This window comes from Gallus gallus, chromosome 12 (genome assembly GCF_016699485.2).
Source record: "Gallus gallus isolate bGalGal1 chromosome 12, bGalGal1.mat.broiler.GRCg7b, whole genome shotgun sequence".
NCBI classification, from domain to species: Eukaryota; Metazoa; Chordata; class Aves; order Galliformes; family Phasianidae; genus Gallus; species Gallus gallus.
This window is the reverse complement of record NC_052543.1, coordinates 8,940,467-8,963,905: the sequence shown is the minus strand read 5'-3', so window position 1 is coordinate 8,963,905 and position 23,439 is coordinate 8,940,467. Positions and strand designations below refer to the sequence as shown.

At 42.3% G+C, this 23,439-nt stretch overlaps 1 protein-coding gene and 1 non-coding gene across 25 annotated transcripts in view; both read right to left on the bottom strand.

The window, feature by feature from the left end:
* SLMAP (sarcolemma associated protein) overlaps nucleotides 1–23,414 on the bottom strand; it is a 77,289-nt gene extending 53,875 nt beyond the window's left edge. For 19 of the 24 annotated variants that reach the window (XM_015293017.4, XM_015293021.4, XM_040646139.2 and 16 more), the window contains exons 1-2: nucleotides 23,341–23,414; nucleotides 21,938–23,210 (exon numbers count right to left, since the gene is read on the bottom strand). In XM_015293017.4, coding sequence (XP_015148503.2) covers nucleotides 21,938–22,135 — 198 coding nt within the window. In that variant the 5' untranslated portion in view covers nucleotides 22,136–23,210; nucleotides 23,341–23,414. Of the gene's footprint in view, nucleotides 1–4,023; nucleotides 4,160–21,937; nucleotides 23,211–23,340 lie in introns of those variants that run through there. The other 5 variants (XM_046899857.1, XM_046899860.1, XM_046899836.1 and 2 more) reach the window with 4 other exon arrangements.
* On the bottom strand, nucleotides 22,536–22,625 carry MIR1787 (microRNA 1787). Its single transcript, NR_035288.1, has one exon. It is a non-coding gene; the product is annotated as a microRNA 1787 (primary transcript).
* Nucleotides 23,415–23,439: the final 25 nt, after the last annotated feature.

Genomic DNA, 23,439 nt, shown 5'->3' with positions numbered 1-23,439 from the left:
AGCACCATACTGTCCTTCAGTACCCACTGCAGCCCACATAATCTGCTTTGGACCAGGAAAATTCAGAAATGGGATGCCAAACATTCATTTTAAAAGGATTTCTTTTTCTTCATTTCTATTAGGAAACAGTCACTGTTAGCAGAAATGCTATTAGAGAGCCTTAACAACACTTTGTAATTGCTTAGGTTTAAAATAATCCACGTGGAGCTTAGAAGCATTTTATGTCAAAAGTTTGGGCTATTATTATCAAAAAATTCTCAAGTCATATTGTCGCATTTCCATATTAAAAAAAAAGTTGACAGAAGATGGCTAAAAGCTTCAGTTCAGGATCTCAAATCACAACCCAAGCTCTCCAGATTAAAACAAAAATCCACAGTCACCATTTAAAGCCTGTGGATACAAATAAAAGCCCAAGGAAAAATGTCCATACAGTTCACCGGCAGAAGTTTGCTGTAGTTGTGCGTTGCTTCCTACAGCCCCAAAGCAGTCCCAGCCACCTGTCACAGACACAGCACCACTTGTGGCCGAGGTCCTCCACACACCTGGCAGTGGGTGGAGGACGCGAGGCAGCACCCCCAGCCCAGCTGGCTGCTCCTCACCCATCACATGGCAGCAAAGGTCTGATCACAGGAACAGCCGAACACCACAAAGCAGTTTCAGAACAGCTACTATATTGAGTTTGCCTGATTTGGTTGGTAGATCACCAAGACCTAGGCTAAATAAGAGCAGGCTTTTGGAACTGGTTCCTAAGCCACGGCCCCATACCTCCCATGGCAGCAGCAACATTGGAGCAGTGCAGGCAGCGCTCACAGCACCAGTGGCTGACCTTGGGCAACTGCTGTGCCTCGGGATCTTAACACCAGAACGTACATCTCACAACCAAGATTTGAGGTCATCTGTATTACCAGACAGCTCTCTGAAACTCGGGTCCATGTAGAGAATGATAAAAACCTGCATCATGTGAACAAACTGCACGGCAGATCCTGGAACCTGAAACATCCCACAGGTCGGGGCAGAGCTGTATGACTGTTATTAACCACTTACAGGTTTCTTTCATTTACTTTAGCTCTAAAAGGAGCCATCAGCACTCAAAACACTTGGTTGGAACGTAACCTCTGGAAAAAAGACAGAAGTTTATATGGAAAAATGTTCTTTCACACGAGACCGTGACAGTATAACATTTAAGTGACAGCTCATGTCAGAAGTGGTGCTTTTACCATAGGGCTGTGCTCTCATCCCAAACTTTGCACAACAGGTGCTTAAGCCCAGGCTTTTCCATTATTATTATCTTTTGAACTGGAACCAACAAGAACAGAACCACCACCAGGAAGGCAGGGTACCCTTGCTGACCCACCTGCCCTCCTGCTCCTCTAGCAGAGCTGCTGACACACTGCTAACCTCACACACTACTATTAGGAGCAGTTTGTAACCCAGTTTGAGAGTTGTGAATTTAATCCCCCCAGTAATCACATTCTGCAACTGCAAATTGTAGTAAAACTCCCCATCATAGAAGAATGAGTCCTGAACACTCTTTACTACACCGTAACACCTCATACCTCAAAGTCCTGTAATAAGCATTCACGTAGAGGACTGCTGTTGAAGGATGTGATCTGACACAATCCCAGGCACCATGCACAATATCTTGGCTTCTACTGAATAAAGTTTTGTGTGGTGAGCAGATGATGCAGAATAAATGGTTCAAAAAGGCAGAAGTTACTCAGCAGCAGCGCCCCATCCACAGACCATACAAGGGATCCAGAGATGCACGCGCCGTCCAAAGGAACGTGCTGACAAGATGCTCCAGAAAAAAGCCTTTTTTAACCCAAAATGTGACAACGGTATGCAAAAATAGCTCTCTCTCCATCAATGTCACTAGTTTTGATGCAAAAGGCTATTTTTAAAAAAGATGAGCTCTAGAGGAAGAGTTCTAATCGAGAAGTAATTGGGTTTATATATAGCTGACTGACTCGCTACAGTAAGACATCTGTCACCATAGTTACTAATTACTGGTCTTTAAAATACCTCTTTTTACTTAACTTTTTGTCCTTAGGTTTCACAAGAACTCCCAACAATCAGCCTTCTGCTACAGACACTGGACAGCTTCAGGACAACAAGAAAAACATTCAATTAATTCTCTTCACAGCTGAATCTCAGAGTCTGTCACCTCACACACACTGCTTTGAAACCTGCCCTTGTAAGATAATCACAGCACAGATGAGGAACACTGACAGCCTCAGAAAAGGAGATGCAGTTCCATTCTGGAAACAGACAAAGCAGAGACGTTCCTGCCAAGCACTCCCCAGCTCACTGCTCATTTGATGTTATTTTCTTGAGAGGCAAAAATAAATACATTTCCATCTGCATTCCACCCTAAAGATGCTGAGATATTTTAACACATCTTGCTGCTTTAAGTGCTACTTTAAACTACTTGTAAAAATTACTCATATCATCCTGAGATGTTCAAGTTGATTCATTAGAATACAAAACAACACAATGAAGAGACTTAATTTGCATTACTGCTGTCACGGATGACAGTATCTTACACAACACACAGATACTTGGAGAAGCCTCTGCAGCTCCGCATTACCTGGCCATGGTTAGGAACTCATACTAATGGACTACATGTTTTCCAGAGGATACTGTACTTGTTGCCATGTTTGTTCTGCTCTACTTCATTAAGAAAGTTCATTCTCTTATTACACAAGACATGTCCTTGGCTATGTATCAATGGCACTGATTACTCTGTATAATTTACATCAACTTCTATCACCATGGCACACAGACTTACCCTGGGGAAAACACACCAGCAGTGTGCCTTTCTGACACGTTACAGTGCTCTCTACATTAACCAGTTATGGAAATACAGTGCAGCTTCATATGGCTTTAAAATAAAGAAAAAAGAAAAGACTCCATAGGCCACTAACCACAAGTTCAGACTTCTTTAGGATAGCCACTTAAAATAACACAAAGCTCCAAAATGCAAAATCTTGCAGAAATATTCAGTCGTGCTGCCCTTGCAGGAATACTTCCCTCTGAAACCAGACTAAAGCCAAATACTGTTGTTTGCTGTAATAAATGTAATGGGAGTTTGACAACGTGAAATACTTAAACCTTGCAATAATGAAAGTAAATATTATCACAAAGTGTACACAGTCCCAAAGGCTGTTTTTGTAGGAAGCATATATCCAAGTAAAATAAACCAAGAATTATTAGCTCTGCAAAGAGCAGGTTCCCATGTATAACACTCATTTTCAAATGTATGTTCCTAAAAGTTTGCTGTTTCTCTTACCTCCATTTGCCAAAAGCAGCTGCACTAAAATTCTGCACTAGAAAAAAATCGTAGAATTATTCAGAGAACTCAAATATTCTTAAGTTCACGATCAAGAGGAAATGATTACACACTCAACAGTTACTTTCCCTGACCAACTCAGTAACAAGTGTGATGGAGTACAAGATGTAACATCAAAATTAAAACCCAAAAACCTGTGTTCTTGCCTCCAACCACAGCAGTGAGAAGCGTAACATAAAAGGGGAGGTTGGTCGTGTTTGGACACGGCTCTGCTCTAAGAACAGAGGTAAGGCACAAATCTCTTCTAGTCTTAAATTTTAAGACGCTGACATCAGTAAAGCTTTGCACTAACAGAAAATAAACCCAAGGATCTGTAACACTTACTAAAAGAAATGCTGATTTGTTTTAGTGAGAAAACACAGGAGGACAGGTAGAATGGATAGAAAAAGTAGAAAACGAATGAAAGAAAGGTTTAAAAAATGATGTCTTCAAATACTACCCAGATCTTGCAGAGGAGACTATTAGGACAAGAAACTCAACACTAACATTATCTATTTTTTCTGCTTCCTCGAAATTCCTGAAGTAACCAGGCAACTCAATTATATACCAAAAAAAATACCAAAAATTGAGATTTTAGTTTAGAACTTTAATTGAATTCCTGTCAGCAATTATATTTTTCAGTTGCAAGCAAAACGGAAAACAACAGAAGCCAACAAGGTTACCTGATAGCTCACCAGATGAAGAGTCAGACGAGGAAACCTCCCCTACGGAAGCAATTAGAACGAGGCAGGCAGGTAACCAGCAACAAACCCAAACTCTCAGCACAATCCCAGGCGTTTGGAGGTCGGTGCAGTACTGCAAAAGCTGCCCAACTATCCTGCACACACTGAAGTTTCTCCCTTTAGTTAATCATTACATCGACGCTCCTCTGCTCCTCTCTTCTCACGTGTTCACTTTTTAACTGCATAGAGAATAAAGGCAGTAACTGCTGCAACTGCTGCAACCTTTCCCCATTTTTATTCCTTCCACATCAGGTACTGCTGTTTACCTGCGATCATTAATTCCATACCACTGCTGTTTTACGACAGCTAGCCCTCCCAGTGATCACACATTCAGATAAGAAAAAAACCACCACATTGGATTCCACAAACACTCCCAAACACAAGCGTGGCGTGGTAAGCAGTTTTCTCAGTAATACTGTATAAACACTTGTAAAAACCCTGATGAACTTATGAAGAAGCTGCCTGCCTTTTAGCAAGGGACAGATTCCATCTGTAAAGACTTCTCTGATGTGACTTCCACACTGGTTACCAATGTCAGAGCAGGCCTACTTAATTCATCGCTCTGTCAGCAGGGAATCTTTGTTCTGTGTACCCAGCATCATCTGCCCCGAACCACGAGAGTTTTCAAGAAGAAACTGTTTGGCTGTAGTTAACTACAGCTAAAATGACCGTACTGAGGATACATTTATGACTCTAACGATTTTAATCACTTCAGATCAGGTGTTTTTTGTAGCAGGACGAGAGCACAGATATGTCCACAGTAACTCACCATAGCATGGCGAGTCAGTTGCACACATCGTGCTGAAAACAGGGGTCACCAGAGCGCTTCCCTCCTCTCTTTTTCTCAGAACTCCTCTGAACTGGGCAAGGATCAACACTTTTTTTTAAGAACTTAAGCTTATTTTCATTCTGCGTTTTGAACTCCACCACTCTGCACAGAGAGCAGATGTAGTTAACTGGAAGCAAAACACTGTCAGAAGGGTGCGGCTCCACCCAAAGACGGAAAATCCATTTGCCAGATAGAGGAGAAATTTGACAACTGGGAGCTTATTTGCACCACCGGCACTGCCAAGCCGTACCTCCAGCAAAGGGAGAGCGAACACAGGCTGGGAGGGAGCCGTGTTTGTGTGCAGCTCGCTCTCGGGTCAAGCATTCTGAAGCAAGCAGCAATTGGAAGCTGGTATTCACAGAACAAAAGGCAGATTATTCTGTGCTCCTTTGAGATCTATGAGTGGGCAATAACAGAAGTTGAACATTTTTTAAAGCTTAAGGAGAGACAAGCTTGGAGCATGCGTGTGCATATCGGGATGGGTCTTCCAGTAACGCGACAGAGTAGGAGCAAGATTCAGACAGGGGATTTTGGGGTGCCCAGCCGGGCGCTGCAGCACAGCCTTCTGCCTCAGGGATGGCAGAGGGAGTGCACAGAGCTGTGATGTGTGTGCTCAGCGGCACACGCGGTGACTCACCAGTTATACTGGACTTAGTCAAGGGCAAAAATCACATACAGGGTACCTTGGGTTTACAGATTAAAAGGTTTGCAAACGTGGCAAAACCTCCGAGCTAATTACTCCAGCACAGCTTCCCACACAACACCTTTCAGTGCCTTTTCCTTCGTTATATGTCATCGCTTCCACAAAGTCAGCAGGGACGCCACGCTGATAACGCCATGCCCATGACTTTCATTCTCCAGATGGGGTAAGGAAACCCAAATACCTTTTAAAGTCTCTTGGTCAACAAAAGAAGTGCTTTGCACACATGGCAGGAGCAGAGGAGCAGGCCGGCAGCCCAGAGGTGGGGCAGGCAGCCACAGGATCCTGTCCTGTCACACAGGGCACCCAGCCGTGCAGTTCTGCACCCCACGTGCCACGTTTCTCTCTGAAGCAAAGCAAACATCTTCAAGAACTTCTTCCAAGCACCACTTGTTCAAGACTGTCAAAAAAACGTCCCCTTCCTCCCCATCATAAATCACAAAGGGAAATAGATGTTCTAATTTTCATATAGCCCTCAAGTAATTTTTCAAATGATGGATCCTTCTTAGTATGAAAACCAGAGACAACTACATGCAGGTCATACTATACAGTGGTCAGAGTACAATGTAATATTGCTCTTACCAGCACCATAATCGTTTTGCTATCCAAACCTGCGCTGCAATCACTAGAGGGCAGTTATATACACTCAGATTCAATTTTAGTAAAGTGAACCAATTCTATGACAAAAGTACTCATCAGAAGATAAGCAGTCTTCTGGTTTATTTTCTGAAAGTATTTTTCATAATGAAAAGGGCATTAATTGTAGAATATACGCTGTGGGTTGTCTATACTGTTAATTCCATCTTTACAGTCCAAAGCCCTGCACATGAGCTACTGCATTCACAGTACTCCTCAGACTTGAAAAATAGGTTTCTCAGCTTCAATGTTCCTGCTACTGAAAGTACGTAAGCTACTGCAATTCTATCCAGAATAAGTAAGCATGTGTAAAAATCAGTGTTGTCAAAGCCTTTTCAGATTAAACACAGGAAGTGAACTTCCTATCAGTGGTGGCAGCACATCTAGCCAGAAGAAAGCCATATGCTCCAAAAGAGCCGGAACCGCCGTGAGGATTTTTTCCATGTCTAATCAGCAGCTCAGAAATATTGCTGCCCTGAGAACAGGGAGGCTTTTCCTTCACAATTTCTTGAGACGTGTTCCTGACATTTACTGTCTCAAGTTTTGCTACCATTCATCATCCAGACTCTCAGAAGAACAAAAGGGAAAGTCCAGGAACTAAAGCAAACCAGAACGAGTCATTCACTAAAAGAACAAGAAGAAAAACGGCTGGGAGAAGGATATGCACTGGTAACCCAAAGCAGTGACATTTAAAGGATTATTCCAAAACCTACAGTTCCACTAGAAGACGGAAGAAAACTCAACAAGCTTGGTTTCTGCAGTCATTAAAAATGATAATGTCACTGAACAGACATCCAGTGCATTCAGTCCCATTCACACTGGCTCATCTGTTCTGGGGAACAGAAACAGACAAACCCTCAAACTCAGTTCTCATGAAACTCATTCCGCGTCCCCAGTATAAACACAGCCTTCCCACAGAAAAAATGCACCTGCTCTTCAGTAATAGGCTTTGACATACTAAGAGGTTTGTCACCCAAGCTTAAATTTAAGATGGCTAAAGACAAGATTATTTATACTTTGATTAAAGAAAAATCAGCAAGTCTTTTATGCTACCTATAATTAAGTAGAGCAGTCTAGTATTACTATGAAGTTTTAATAAACTTGAATTAGGATTAGATGTTTTCCTTTGAAGTAAACCATGGATAACAGCTTGGGTTTCTGGGAATTGACAGCATTAAGAGCAACATGGCTACATACGCATTCAAGAGAAACATGCCTCCCCATTGTTGGTTTCTTTGAATAACAGCTCTCTCCTGCAGCTTGCTCCAGTGCTGGGGTGCTATGCGAACACCAGGCGTATCAAACCCTACAGATAATGCGAGCTGGCAATGTTCCATTGCATTATTAAGCTTTGCTTTATTTCAACACCAACTTTAAAAAAAATATTAATTGATTCTTTTGCTAGAACAATTTGCTAAACCGATTTTGAAGTGCTTAACACTCAAAAAACAGGAAAAATGCTCAAATTGAGGACTGGCCTACCAACCTTAAAACAAGTGAGATGCTAATATTATAATAAGAAGGAAATAACAATTTTATAGGGTAATCAGTAACAGCTCTCCTGCTTGCTTATACATAGATTCTTTTACAGTGAAGGTACATAACCTGGAAGACAGGAGCAACAGATGAAGGGTACAATTCCTGCACACAAAGCACCTTTCCACACCGCTCCCTTCAGCAGGCAGTATTTAGCCTGAAGAAGCAGCGAGGCCTTTTCCTACTGGATTTTAGGCTGCCTCCTTCCCCTGCTGCCACCTGACAGTAGCTGCAGAGGCTGAAGCAGCAGCTTAATTTTAGATGCTCTTAAGTGAGGCTCGGCAGCAGTTCCTGGAAAGAAGCGTGCACACGGGCCCAGCTCGTATGTGTCTCTAGGTTATGCTGGATAGCACATTCCTTGACAGCACTCAGTATCTCCCATCTAAGTTTTCAGGGAAGCATCAGAAATCAGTTCTCTGCTTTCTCCTCTGTATCTGCACCCTAACAAGCTCCTTCCTTCTCCCTGGGTCCACGCTGCAGACACGCAGTGCTGCACACACGTCCGCTCTCCTCTCCCAGCCATCTGCTCCAGGAGCTGCTCTGCAGCACACCCCAGCTCCCTCCCTCTGATACACTTTGGTTTCTCTTGGAAGGAAAACTGGGCATGTGGATGAACGGAGCGCAGACGGGTCCTTCCCACCACGGATCTGAGTGTCCAAAGCATGTGAGCCACCAGAAGCACAGCACAGGACATCCTGTGCTATAGGGACAGGCTTCAGCAGGAGGTATCATGAAAACAAAGGGTGCTGCACTTGCAGACATAATCACAAGAAATGGTTCTTACGGGCAGAAAAGACTTTTCTTTCAAACAGCATTTGTATATTTCATACCTTGCTTTTCTCATGCCTTCCTTAAAGCTCTCTTTCTTAAAGCTAGGTACAAGAGAAACATTCTGTTAATCCTCACACTGTTCAATTGCACTTTTCTCACTTAATTCAAAGCCGGACAGCTTGAACAGCTCATCTACCCGCAGAGTGCCCACACACACCCAGCCTGCAGGCTCGAGCAGCTCCACGCCTCCAGGCTTCCAGTCCCAGGCACTCAACCACAGAGAACGCCAACCAGCTCAAAGCCTGACGCACACCGGCCAGCAGCAGTCACCTTCCGTCAGTTTCTCAACACTTTTATAACCTCAGCATTTCCTAACAGGCTTATCAGGAACAGAGACATTTTCTTCACTTCCTTTTGAAAGGTTTAGCTTGAGAATTTAAACAACAGAAACAGTAAACAGATCGGCCACAGTAATAGTTCGGAGTAACAAAGCAAAAGGAGGATCCCAGGACAACTCACAGGGATACTACTCTGGAAGCAAACTAGAGGGCATTTCTATCCATGTCTAATTGCTGTGCTTAAAATAATTTGCAAACATACTAAACGTTTTATAATGTTAAAGTCTCTGTATTTAATAAATCATTCATATAATCACTAACCAATGGGAAAGTTTTTTCCTCTAGTTTTCACTAACTAGAAGGAGTATTTTAATCACTAAATAAAGCAATTCACTCAACAGTAACATTCTGTAAGTTACAATAAAAGTATTATAGCACTGGGTTAGGGCCAGAACGTCACATATTTACTTCTTTCCAAGTGGGACAACAACAGTCACTGAACTCTGCCAGGAACCACCATCACCTTTTACTCCTCCATTCCCCTCTTCCCAAAGGCTCACTCACTCCTGCAATTTACCCGTGCTTTGCCCTGCAAGCTCAGGAAGAGGTGTGCCCAGGTGAGTCAATGGATCAGCACGTATTTCCATACCACCTCAACTGCTCCACTTCCCTCAGATTTCTGTGCAGCCGTAATTCCAACTGAAGATTCAATGCATACCAGAAGAGTTCATTCCCTCACACACTCCAAACATAAAACAAAATTGAAAGAAAAACACAAAAAACCTACCTTGATTCAATCAAAAAATTAATTTACTAAAATGCTAACTCTTATTTCGAAACACACAATTCATTCTAAAGCAATACAATCCTTTCATTATGCTAAGAGTCACTCTGCAAATGCACAACCATCAGAGCAGTCTGTCTGATCAAGGAAATTCTAATCTGCTGTACAAAAGGCTCACAACAAATGCTACTGCTGCACTGTCACAGTGATGGCTCTATTTGATACCTTAAGAATATTTTGATAGAGCGTCAGAAAATAAGCTGAGAGAAATACACATCCTTAAAAATGGAACATTCAAACATTAAATAGAAGATTTTCAAGGAAAAGCTTTGTTACCTTAAATGATAACGGTAACTTTTAAGATGATTATTTTCCAACAGCATAGAAGTCTGCTCTTCAAGCACTAAGCTTAACCCAGAAGTAAATTCTAAAAAGAAGAAGTGATAACACGTTTCCTGTTGTGTTTTGTTTTACCAGCAACCTGCAATCTGAAGCATGTAATCCAACTTCTACTGTTTTAAAGTTTCAGTATTCCCGTTCTCATAGCTTCATCCACTTGAAACTTCAATCATCTTCTCCTTATCCCAACATCTTCCCTAAATTTCCAATGGAATCAAACCCTACGGTGCGTTCACTGCTCTGGTGTTTAATTCACTTAACCAATTTGTTTATCCCTAACACTGAGAATTCATCTGTCCCTAAGTGCTGTACAAAGCTCACTCCCATGCTTCTCATACTTGACTGTACAGAAGTGCTTCCTGCTCCCCACAGTACCTAAGTGCTCCCAGACCTTTCCATACAGCTAGCAGGCTCAAGGAGGAGTGTGAGATATGGAATCAGCAAAGTTGTGTCTAGCTTTTCACCGCACTCCTTTCCCCCAGTTTTCTCTCTCCAGCCCCTCACAGTGCTTGTCCTTGATTTCATCAGCCGTGCAACATTTACCTTGAATCCATGCAGACAAAAGATGGAAGGAACCAAGACTGCAGCCGAGATGGGACACCACCACAGTTCTTCTGAATCTATCTTTCCTCCTCCACTGAGGAAGGCAGCAGTCAGGGTCACAACTTTCAGGAAAACACAGGTAGACTCTGTGCTGCACCCAGTGAGAAAGCACTGCTTGAAATCAGACAGCAAGTAGATAAGGCAGCTCTTTATGTAAAGCTGCAATCCTTTTTCCTCCCCCATCACTGGGCAGAATACACGGCCAAACATTTAACACAGACAGGCACAGCACAGACAAGGGAGCTGAAATCTATAGTCCAGCTGTCTTAAGAGCAGACGAAGTGTCAGCGTGTGGATGGGAGGACGGATGGGGAGTCTGTAAAGTAGAAAGCCTCGCGTAGCACTTCAGAAGTAGCTTAGGAAAATCCTGTGTGCTCACAAGCTTTCCCAACACAGATTTGTTCTCATTTCTTCAGTTCTGTTACACACTTTATTAAGTATCAGTATTCTACAGATTTTTTTTCCCCCTCTCAGTAGAAGAACTGAAGAGAAACTTTAGGGGACTCCACAAACTGAAACTGCATTTGGTACTGTATTTGGTTTAAATGGTTATATCTTGTATTACAAATAAAATGAGGTTACTACCTGAACCAACAAAAACCACCACCACCCCACACAGCACCAGGACGACTCACAAACTGAGGCACTCACAGCTATAAGAAGATCAGGTAAATGCAACAAGGCTCGCTCTGCTGCAATGCTGTAATTCAGTGGTGCTTTTTTGCTGCCAACTCCACTCCATTCTCCCTGTCACTTTACCAGACCTTCCCTAACGCTGCCACGGACACCTCACACTAAATGAGAGTTACCAACAAAACGTGCAGGTTCAGTAACCTTGGATTTTCTGAAAGGTATTTTCACTGGATGATATAGTTACTAGGTTTTATTTCACATTGTTAGTTTTAGCTGCTTTGTGAAAGAGCTAGAAAATACATACTGAAGAAAGTACTTCTTGATCTGTACCAAAATCCCTTAAGACAACAGAACTGGAAACTAAGAAGCACGATTCCTCTCTGAATGGCAACGCTGAGCTTTGCAGAAGGTAACAAAGAACCATGCTCTACCACAGCCTGCATTATTTCATTTCTCATTAGCACTGCAGATAAATGGCAAGACATACAAGCTTCCTGCTATAGGACATGTTTACATTTTACCCAGAGGTAATACCAGAACATCTGAAAAATGTTTAATAGTTTACTTAGGAAAAAGCAATCCTTCATGTCTATCTTTCAGGCCTTGAAGTCATTATACTTAAGAATAGCAATCAACTAAAGTACTTAAATGACAGTATTTTCAAAACTCCTAAATTTGGCCCAATACACCCTTAGCACATTAAGCCACAATGTCAATTATTGTAATTTAGATGATAATGTCCTTACTGTGCCTCAAGGGTAGGCAGGTATCTGAGCACTTTGCACTTTAAAGAAGCTGCACTCTGACTTCATGTTTCTGGTTATATAGAATAAATATACAAGGCATCCCTCCCACTGGAGCTCTTCCTCGAGCAAGGTCAGAGCTCCTTCTGAATGCTTCTCCTTCAAAGCAGATAAACTTTCTCCTCCCTTTGTTGCCCACAAACAGAGCTCATACTTCAAACACTGCATTAAAGAAGTAAAACTCCAGTGCAGCTGACACTTTCAATTGCTCAAAAATTGCTCTGTCAGGAGAACTGGGTCTCTCCACCAGCTGGAGTCCACGTAGCATATGCATTAAACAAAGGAACTTGCCAGAGTAATTAAACAAGCCCTCAGACCTGCCCACTGACACAACTAAAGGACCGGCACTCCAGGCAGCTGTGCGAGTGAATGCAGTGCATCTACAGCTCATCTCATTCTGTGCTCATTTATTACTGATGCTCTTTTCTTCCACGGAAGTGAGACATGTCAACAAGAATTACAAAAAGCAAGAGCTTCCTCTTGGATGCAGATAATGAACTTCAGTTTGAGATCACTAAAATATCACAGAAATGTTGAGCACTGTCAACAGTTACGCAGCACTTTCATCTAGCACAGCTAGGGCTTGATCTTCAACCACAACCACCTCATGAAAAAGAGTATTTGGGAAACCTCAGCACGAACCCAACGATGGAATAAAACCCTTTTATCCACAAGCACTTCCTATTTCTCAAATCTTTGTTGACTGCAAATGTTTGCACCGTGTAGGAGACAATATAGTTTCCACTCAGCTTTTCTCACCTATATAAGAACTGTCTAAAGCAATATTTAAAGCAGCATTATGTAACATACTTTTTAGACTTAATTTAGGTTGAGGCATGACACCAGCAGACAGATCACTGAAACAATGTAATGAGATTACAGCTCCCCTAACATTAGACTCAAAACTACATCCTCATTATAGGTTTTTAGAGGATACTAAGAAGCAATTATTTCCGTAAATCTTTTGGAAACAAACTGCAATATAAAGGAATACGTGTACAGCAAGTTTAAACTACAAAATACATCAAAGAGTACAAGTTACAGATCTCACAAGAAAGACTAGTCATCAAGGTTCTTTAAGATTACATCATAAAACTTACATCACCATCTAAAAGTCATCCAACACCTACCCTGGGAAGACTCAAAATAAAGCTTTGCAAGAAAGGGAAAATAAAAATCAAATGCATTTTCATTTGATGAACCAGGGGAGACCAAATAACCCCACCTATCGGTACATCTGCATACAGGACTGTTCGAGTTCAGGCACATTTACTCTGTGCTATGAAGCAGGGAAAATCCCAGCACAAGGATGACCAGAAGAACACGCAGGAATGCAATCTCATCACACAGAGCAGCTCAAAGAAACCAGGACAGCTGCATTAGGACAGGTTATGTTTTGGTTGGTTGGTTGCAGGGGGGTGTTTGGGATCTTTCTTTAAATTTCTTTTTTGTTTTAACCAAACGAATGCCTTTCAAACCCATTTCAGGAACGTAGGGTCAGACTAAATGAACCCACAGCTAAAAGGCTGATCTATATTAAAAGCAGTATTGTGCAATAAGATGTGTTGTATAACCTATACTGGCTTCAGTAGATGTTCAGTACACAGGTACCAAAATAGAATACAGGTTTTAAAAGTTGTCATTATAAGTCAGTACAACGCAAAACACACCAAAAGCATTTCCCCTTCTGTCTACGTGTTGGTTAAAAACCTACCCAAATGCAGCAGACACAGCTTTCATTTTCTAATTAATAGTCAGACTTACAAACTTAACTAAAAATAAGGATGAAGCCAATGGTATAGAGCAGTCAAAGAGACTTAGAATATCCATGTGTTTCCATGCTAACATAACAGCAGTCTATGAGTTCCTCCTTAAATTCCATAGGGAAGTCTCTGTGCACTGACCAAATTATTGGCGTAAGGTTACAAACAGTACTGATAGTCCTACCAAAAGTCCTGTTTGAACAGCACAGCTTAGCTGACACAAGGTAAAGCTACATTACACAGATTCCAAAACCAGATATTCTCTATGATGATTTCTATTCCTGCCTCTTCCAGAAACTCTGGAATATGCAGTCGAGGAAAAGTTCTCAAAGAGGAAGGTTTAAAGATACCAATTTCCTCTTTGAGCCTTTAAAAAGGAAGTCGTGGTTGAGAGCTGTAAGTGAAAGTACTGTATTATTCCCACCCCTATGGAACCAGGAACATTACTATATTATATTTATCTAGAACTTCTTTTCTGACAAGAGAATCTCTACCTGACATATTTTGTTGGGAATTTTACAGACACACTGCAAGTTGTAGATCCTCAAAACATACATGAATTAAGACGACAGCAACACAGAGTAACAGCCTACCCAGCAAGTACTCCTGATTCTGTCCTCAGAAATTATTTGGTTTGATGCAGCTACAGATTAAATTCTATACCTGAAATTCTACCCCATGTCCACAGGCAGTCTACTTAGTCCTACCTTGGAGCTCAGGACTGGGCTAGGTGACTTCCAGCATCACTTATCCTGCGATACTATGTCCTTGTCACACAATTCAGTGGTCCTCATTCACAGCACTGTAACTTCCTTCAAAGCAGATACCACCCTAACTATGCGTAATGACTTACAGCTCTGGAATCCATAGAAACAAAAAACATTTCAACAAACTCATAGTTTGCCCCTTGATAATATGTGATTATACTGACTCCATGTAGCCTTAAAAACCCTCTGTCATTTAGCAAATGGAGTCCCTGTAATGATAGCAAGGAAATAACAAGGGGCCACAACTACCTATCAAGATCAAAGGCAAGAAAGAACAGCTTGTCTGCTGAATGGATTCTTTCACATACAAATATAAAAAAAACTTAGATTTTCCTTTCCCAAACAAAATTTGGAGTAGGAAAAAGTACAAATAATTCATTAATCCTCCTGAAAGACCACATTTTTCTAGCAGTTGGAAAAGGTAAACCTAAATGTAGAAATGCTAGAATAAAATTGGAAGTAATAGCACTGCCAGAAATGATACACAATGCTACAGCCCTTAAGTCCATTCACCTATTATAGCCAGCAGCCCAATCAGGAGGGAGTGGTCAATTAATTGTGCCAGAAATTATGGGCAAAGTCACCAGAAACAGAAGCACAAATCCCAGCTCTGCACAGCCAGGAGATGTGGCTTCTACCCATACTGTTAGGTACGACAAGTCAAGAAAAGCAATTCAATAATAGAAAACAAGTCATCAAAATCTGCCTTTCTGCAGAGGGGCAACAGACAAAAACTTTTTATAGTGTATTAATAATATTTCATCATTGAGAATACATCAAATTTTTAGAAAATCTATACGTAAACTTAATCTTGCTCAATATCCAGAAAAGGACCAATTCTGCAAAAGCATCAGATGAGAAGATTAAATGCCATTCCAGGCAAGACCAATGGCATATGCAAATAGCAGCCAGCACCCAACGTCTTTCAAAGATGCTGTACAAATATTTATTTGGCCTTTAATAATGGTCTTCCTCTCTGATTTGGAACACGAGCATTTCTATTCCTTCCTCTAAAAAGGTTACCAGTCAATACACCACATACATCCACAACCTTTAGATCTGCAGCTCTCACATTCATTTTCTTTCTTGTGGAAGAGACATTACAATAATAACAATGAGAACACACGGAACTGAACTATTAACCAGCGCACAACTTGGCTTGGCAAAGATACTGTAAATTCTACATGCCCTTAACTATAAGAAGCACTGGGATTTGCCAAGGATAGTTAATTTTCACATTTTGCAGATGTTGTACTACCGCTAGTGTTCACTGTGCTTTTCCACTCAACCAGTGTTAATTCAGCATTTTGGACTTTTTCTACCATAAGGCTGCTGGAAGTTCAGTTTCTTCAAGAGTGAAATAAACAGAAATTGAAAACACTGTTTAATCCAGTGTGTGCGCCTGGTGCAACAGAACACAAAAATTATATCTGATTGAGTGTCCGGCTCCACCACAGGCATTTCACTGGTCTCTGACCAGCAGACATATGCTCTTGCAGGGGTTTATGAAGTTACAGTCCTCTCTACCTTTCTACCTGAGGCTCCCACTTGCAAACCAGACAAAAAAAGCTTGTTTATGCTTGATAGAAACCTTAATTTCAGCCAGCCTTCCTCCATCAGTTCTGCTACAAGAACAAATACCTCTGAGAAGACAGACAAGTTGATAACACCAACGATTTGACACAGTGAACTTCAGTTATGCCGAGTCCAAACTCAGCACATTAGAAATATCAACAGAAAGTAATTATTGATCTGACTACTAAACAAACAAACCCACGGACAACCACGTAATTTAGTAGCCATGTGAAACAGCAGAGTTCAGCTATGTCAGTGTGCTACTTAGAGTTGATTTCAATTACTTTCATCAGACAATGAAGCAACCTAGGCTTTTCAAGCTCAGTTAAAAAAAATTAAAAGGCAAGGACAAACCAAAAGCATTTTTCCAGAGCAAAATAAGTCTGCCTGCAAAAGATGAATGGATCGCTGCAAACAATGCATGCAAGTTTTTCAAAGTAAAACTTTAGAAGATATATAATCAAAGTGGTTTAGGAAGCAAAGTCTTACATTTGTAAGCGTGGGACCAGGAGCGAGCCCAAACCACACCTCTAGGAGCCTAAGGAAAACACATTAACCAGCCTTTATCACTGCTAAGTAACGCAATTCATTTGAGGTTTGTAAAAATTCATTTCAAATACAAAAGGGATTTTTGTTTGTTTTTAAAACCTAATCGATGTGTTGGTGTTCCTGGCACAGTACAGATGTACCATGACTGCAATGGATCAGCTCCAAGAATTACAGTATTAGCTCTGCAGCACTGGCTCTAGATGGTATCACTGCAGGGAAATCCTTTCGGCAGCAGCTCACCTCCGCGATAAATGGCCGGCAGCCCTTCCGCACCGCGCTGTGCTACCAGCATTTTGGTGTAGTGCACTGAAACACAGCTCCTCACCCCGTACCAGTCTTATAATCATACCGGCATAAAATTGGGTAGATCATTTAGGGTGCTAATCACTTGCATAGAAATATTAATGCGTATCTGTGAGGACTGGCTGATCTCACTGCTCTCTGTAATATTTAACCTTGGAACATTATGGAAGATCCCCGTCTCGCAGGGCGCTCGGAACAAACAACGTCTGGAAGATGAAGTGCCTCTCAACAGACACTGCAGTCTGTGAGCAGAAAGCACCGCTGAAAATAGTGACAGCACTGTTCAGCTCTCAAAGACACAATTGTAACAAAGATGAAGAGGTAGTAGAGGGAAAATAAACAGCCGACAGCACCTATCTAAAGAAATGCTACTGATACATGAGAAATGAAGCATCTCTTACATAGATCAGCACCAAGCAGATGTATCAAAGTATCATACAGGAATCTACAGGACACAGCAGCAACAACCTGTCATGAAAACCCCACAGCCCCAACTACCATGTTCCATATCCGACGAAGTTTTATGAAACAGAATTATCCAAACGCTTCTGAACAAACACCACTTCCAGACAAGTTATCCCACACTTCTTGAACCTTGCCAAATTCATGACCTCCACACAACATAAGACATAACACTATGCGAACAACATGATTCCTTTTCATGATTTGTTGCTTTTCTCACACAGTCAATATACTCATATCCCTTGAACAAGATTAAAAAAAAACAACTAATCTGCCAACTCATTTACCAATGAATTTCCTGTGTTGGTCATGTAAACTGGATGTAGGACCCTAAACACAACCTAACAAAATGCTAAGGGAGATAATAAGGGCAGAGCCAGTGGTTACAACCAACAGCCTTACCTTTCTTTGCTACTCTGGCACACCGCTGAGCAGTGTCCCACTGCCATGCACACCAGGACCTACACAAGACATCTCACCAGAGATGATTTATCCCTGCAAAGTCCATGCTGGCTGTTACCAACTCACCTTCTCCTTCACGTGCCCAGAGGTGTGTTCCAAAACTTGTTGTAAGATTTTCCCAAGCACCAACACACAGCTGAGCTGCCTGCACTGCCCTGGCCGTGCCTTTAGGGTTGGGGTTTTTTGCTTTCTTTGAAGATGGTGCTCCCTGCAGGGAACACTCTTTCACACTTTTATTCCACATAATTTAAGGCTAGAAGCCATTTAGTACAGCCTTAATAAATTTTATCTGCTACTATATTGACTATTTGGCTTTTAATCTACTAATTAGCATTTCTGTAACCAAGATAACATGAGCCTGTTTAACTCAATTACTACCCACACCAAATTAAATGAAAACAGCAGTATTAGCTGCTATTCTACCAGGAAAACTTGTGCCTACGCAATTGTCTTCAGTTAAAGATGACCAATAATTCATAGTCCTTTTGGTATAAAACAATCCTTTGTTTCTCATACAGTTGAATTCTCTGCTATGAAAGCCACTCCCATTAACCAGCCTAATTAATCAATTTTTTTTTTTTTGAAAGTTTGAATACACTGGAAATGCACTTTTTTCTACCAAAAACCTTTCTATCAAGCATTCCAGCCTGGCAGAAGTCTCATGCAAACTATCAAACATTCTCAACTTGCTAACTAAATACATATAACACACACACACACACACAAGAAAATCAGGTTTAAGACTATTCCAATTAAGCACTTAGAGTTCCTGCCCCTTTGCAGCGACAGAAGCTGAGGAAGCATAGCATGCTTTCATTTGCTCTGATTCACGCTTCTCAGAACACTGCTTGCTCAGCCAACATCCACTTCCTACACACCTGGTGACTGCTGTTACAGGCCTCTCTTACATAGATAAACTTGTAACTGTTCTCCCCCCCATCCAAAAGGTAAAAAAATAAAAATAATAATCAAGTCTAAGCCTAAGATTCTAATTTTACCGCTGTATGAAAAACCTACAATTGAAAGCACACATGGCACTGCTTCTATAAACACAAGCAAGAAGAGACATTACACTGTTTTTCTCTAAGTGTACTACTAAGCATAAAAGCAATCAAAAAGCTGAGTACAGGTTTCCCCCTCCACTCCTTCCACATTTATGTACTTTCAGGTTTACATGAAAACATTCCAAAAAAACAAATGCAACTTTAAATACCTACTTTTAATTGCTGCTGTTTTCTTGTGGTCTTGAAGACTCATCCCACTTTTATCATTACTAATGCTGGTGTGACACAGGCATTATCTCCTTACTACAAGGCAGCTTTTTGCACGTATGAACTGCCCTTATACTAAGTAAACATTGGCATGTCTCAACCCAAACTAATATATTAATGTATTTATGTAATTCACTTCACCTTAAGGTTGTCTCTGCCTCAAAAAACTTTGTTTACTAACCAGTTGAGTTGCCAACACTTACTGACGCTCCCTCTCCCCACTTTCCACCCTTCCCTACAGATTATGCTGATACAATTATTTACAGACTATGTAGCAAACACAGGACCGTTCACATGATTCACTAAAACAAAACAAACAACTCCAAACCCTCAAGGAAAAAGCCAGCAGTACAGCAGAGAGGCGGCTGGAGAGGCAGCAGAGAGCGCAGACTGGGAGCGCAGGAATCTGCCATTGCCATCGAAGCACACAGCTTACCAGCGCCTGGCCCCAGATGATTCATGAACTATTTTTACATTTCTCAAGGATTTCTCTCTGTTATTAAGTTAACATTTCAAGTTCTTCTCTCTCAAAAAAAGCAGAATTGGTAAGAGTCTTATTGATAAGCTTCTAAGAAACGTTCACTGAGGCAAAAACAACTTATGCAGACCTAAGTATGCATCATTGATAGGATAATGATACATTCCTACATGAGGTACACGGATGAGAAGTTCTGTAAACAACGGTAATAAACATTCCCGCATGCAAATATTCTGGCATAATTTAGGTTTTTGTTATTCATTTAAAACACCACAACATTTTAAGCAGCTTTTGTGATTCAAGATTAAGACTGTATTTACCATCACCCACCTTTTTCCACCAGCACTTCATATTCTCTTTCATTGCATTTCCCCCTCTCCCCCAACTCTTTCTTCCCAAAATTTACCACAGTTGCCATGAACCAGACAGAATCCAAAACTCTATGTTCTGCTTTATCAATTCTTTCTGCCTTCTGCAACGCTCTAACATGTAAAATGTGCAGTAATACATTCCTGTGCATCATCTGAAACCCCACTCTTTATTTAGTTATCACTATGGCTACTGATCCAGATACTCATTCGCGCAATTTTCATCAAGATTCCCCCATCAACTTCTCACATGATGGTATTTCAAGAGCTATCACATGTTACCATCTTATTTACTACTACCAAGTTGCTATTTTAGATCAGCTAAAGATAAAAGGAATAAGCATATCATTTTTTGACATGTGTTACAGGAGCCAAAGCTAACTAAGAATTTAAGAACAGTACTAAACAACAACTGGGTCTCTTTCAAGCTCTTCTATGAGTTAGCAGATTTGCCCAACACTCAATGTTTTCTCAAATTAAACCACTTTTAACACGCCTACAGTATTTATAGCCATCACAGGGCACATGAGAGTCTTAAAAAGCTTATAAATCATGAAAATGTTGATAAAAAGCTGCATGTAACAATGCTTTTAAACTTAAAATCGGTACAATAAAGTAAAACCTTTTACTTTGAGTGAAAAAACGGTTAAAAACTAAGCTTAAACTAAAAATAGCCATATTTCATGCACTTAAGTTCTTAAGAGCATCCAAGAATGTACATCATAAACACTATAGAGCCAAAACAATATTTTTAATGAATCACAGATAGCAGTTCACACAATTACATGTAAGTAACTTGAAAGCCATGCCATAACCCAGCCTCAAGAAATTAAACACTTGTCTTGTCCCATCATGCCCAGGTGTTGCATAACAGGGGATAGCTAACAATGGAAGGTTTAAGAACTTTGTTCTACTGCTCTTCATGCTGTGTCACACTACTAAAAAACACAGCATTAATTACCGACTTCATTATTCCTAAAATCAAGAGCTACGCTCACCACATTTCACAGAAGGGCATGCAAGGAAGCTAAACAAAGGAGCTAATTTGTGGAGTTCTAGGATGTAACATCAACACATTTGGAAGAAAATAACAGTGCTGAGCAACTGAAATCTGCACTTCGATCTCTTCTTGTTGAAATTTAAAATTAACTTTACAGTCATTAAGCAAAATGGCTTTACTTGTCCCAGTTCAAACCCTAGTGGACAAAACATGCACTACAGAGCCTGTGCATTTCACATAACACCACAGCTACTGCCTTTTTGAGGCAAACAGTGCCAGGTTAATACAACACTGGATGTACTTTAATACCATTTTCACTAGCAATGAGAAAATACCTTGTATGCCATCTGCTACCTCCCCATTATCTACCGGATCCAAACAAAACACACTATAAATGATTTCAAAAATGTAGGAAGAATGCCACGCAAACCCAGCGTGCTTTTAAATCTGCTGTCTGACAGCTCCTCACAATGGGATTTATTTACACGCTCAGATAATCGTTTCTCAGTATTTGAAAAAAATATATAAATATCACACCATATCATTCACACAAGACTGTGCTTTCAGATTTGTAATTCTTACTCACCTCAAAAATCACTTACTCCAGCATGCAAATTTTTCAGCACTGTTAGCTTTAAGTACTTTTAAGAACAGGCAAAGTTTCTGCTTGGTAAGAAATGATCAACTTACCAGAAGATTAATCACTAACTATAACACAATCCTTCCACACAGCCACATTTATTATGGTGAAATGAAAGTGATCTGCAACACCTGGGGACTCGTTAAAATAAACAACAAGTTCGCTATTTTTAAATAAAGCAAGCAGAACACCTTACCTTGCCTGTCTTGTGATCAAACCAGACAAGTGCATGGTTCCTGGACAGCACCTTACAGTCAAAAGTCGCATTATTCTGAGCTGGCCGGCAGCGAGCCACGGAGCGGCCGATCTTGACGGGCTCATCCAGGTAGACATGACGCTCCTGAAACGGATGGGAGTTGGGGCGGCAGGTGAAGATGGCCAAGGCTGAAGGCATCGAGGACAGATTGGGGTTGCCACACCAACCAGAGACGAAGACAACCTCTTCTGATGCAGATGCAGACCGTCCTCCACAATTTTTAAGCCAAACCTCCACAGCAAGTTTACATTAAAGCACGACAAACATTATTGTATACGAGAGGCCTAACAACTCATTGTTTCAGTGTGTAAACTAATTCTGGAAATAATCCAGGGAAAAAGCCCCATTATGTCTCTTCACAACATCAGCAGTGGCCCAGAAAAGGTCTAAAACGTACCACTTTCAATCCATCCTCCTCTGGAAGAACAGGAACGAGCATCTGATTTCTTCAGAGAGAAAGAAAGGCTCCTTGAGAGGAGAGAACGTCTTAAATCCAGGCAGATGAGTCATACAAATACTTTTGTTTGGGACCTCGACTGCCTCGTTTTTTTTCCCCCTTCCGTAAACAACACTGACCACCGCACCATGGAAGCAAAGAGAGGTTTAGGGAAGGGGGAAAAGGACCGGCGTCCTCCCTCAGAGCGCACGGAGCAGAAAGGCGGCCGCAGAGCCCGCACTCCGCAGCGGGGACCGGGTCGTGTCACAGGGCAGTCCGCATCTCGTCATCTTCGCGCATTAAAGCGGACGGGCGCTCCTCGGGCCGGGCTACCAGAGCAACACCGCTTTCCTCCCCGACCCCAGATAAAGCCGAAGCGCTCTACAGCCCCGCGCAGCCGCTCGGCCGAGGAGCTCGACGAGGCATGGAGAGGGTTCGCGGCTCCCCTCTCAGGGCCAGGCCGGCGGGCAGCTCGCTGGGCCCCAGGCGCGCTGACAGCTCGCTGCGGCTCCGGGTCGCTGCCGGCGAGGGGGGGGCAGCTCCAGGAAGTCCCTCAGAAGCCCCCGGCGCGGGGAGCGGCGCTCCGGAGGAGGGGGCGGCCGCGCGGCTCCGCTCAGCCCCTCCGCAGGTGGCCGCTCATGGGGGGCCGCCCCGAGCCTTCTCCGCCCGCCGAGCGCGGCTCCTTCGGGCCCGGCGGTGTGAGAGGGCCTGGCGGCCGGGCCCGCTCGGTAGCTCTGCCTCTCAGGCAGCCGCCGACCGCGAAAACTTTCCTCCGACCTGCAGAGCCAAAAACAAACCGGGTCAGACGCACTCCCCGCCCGGCGCGGCCCCGCGCCTCCCCCCGGCCCAGCGGCGCCCGGCCCCGAGGGAGCCGCGGGGCGCGGCTGAGCCCCGCTCCCTCCTTTACCTTCAGCGCAGCGGCCGCCATAGTGACTGGAAACCTACCCGGTGTAACAGCCGCGGCGCTGCCGGGGAAGGGGCGGGGGTCGGAGGGCGGAGCCGTCCT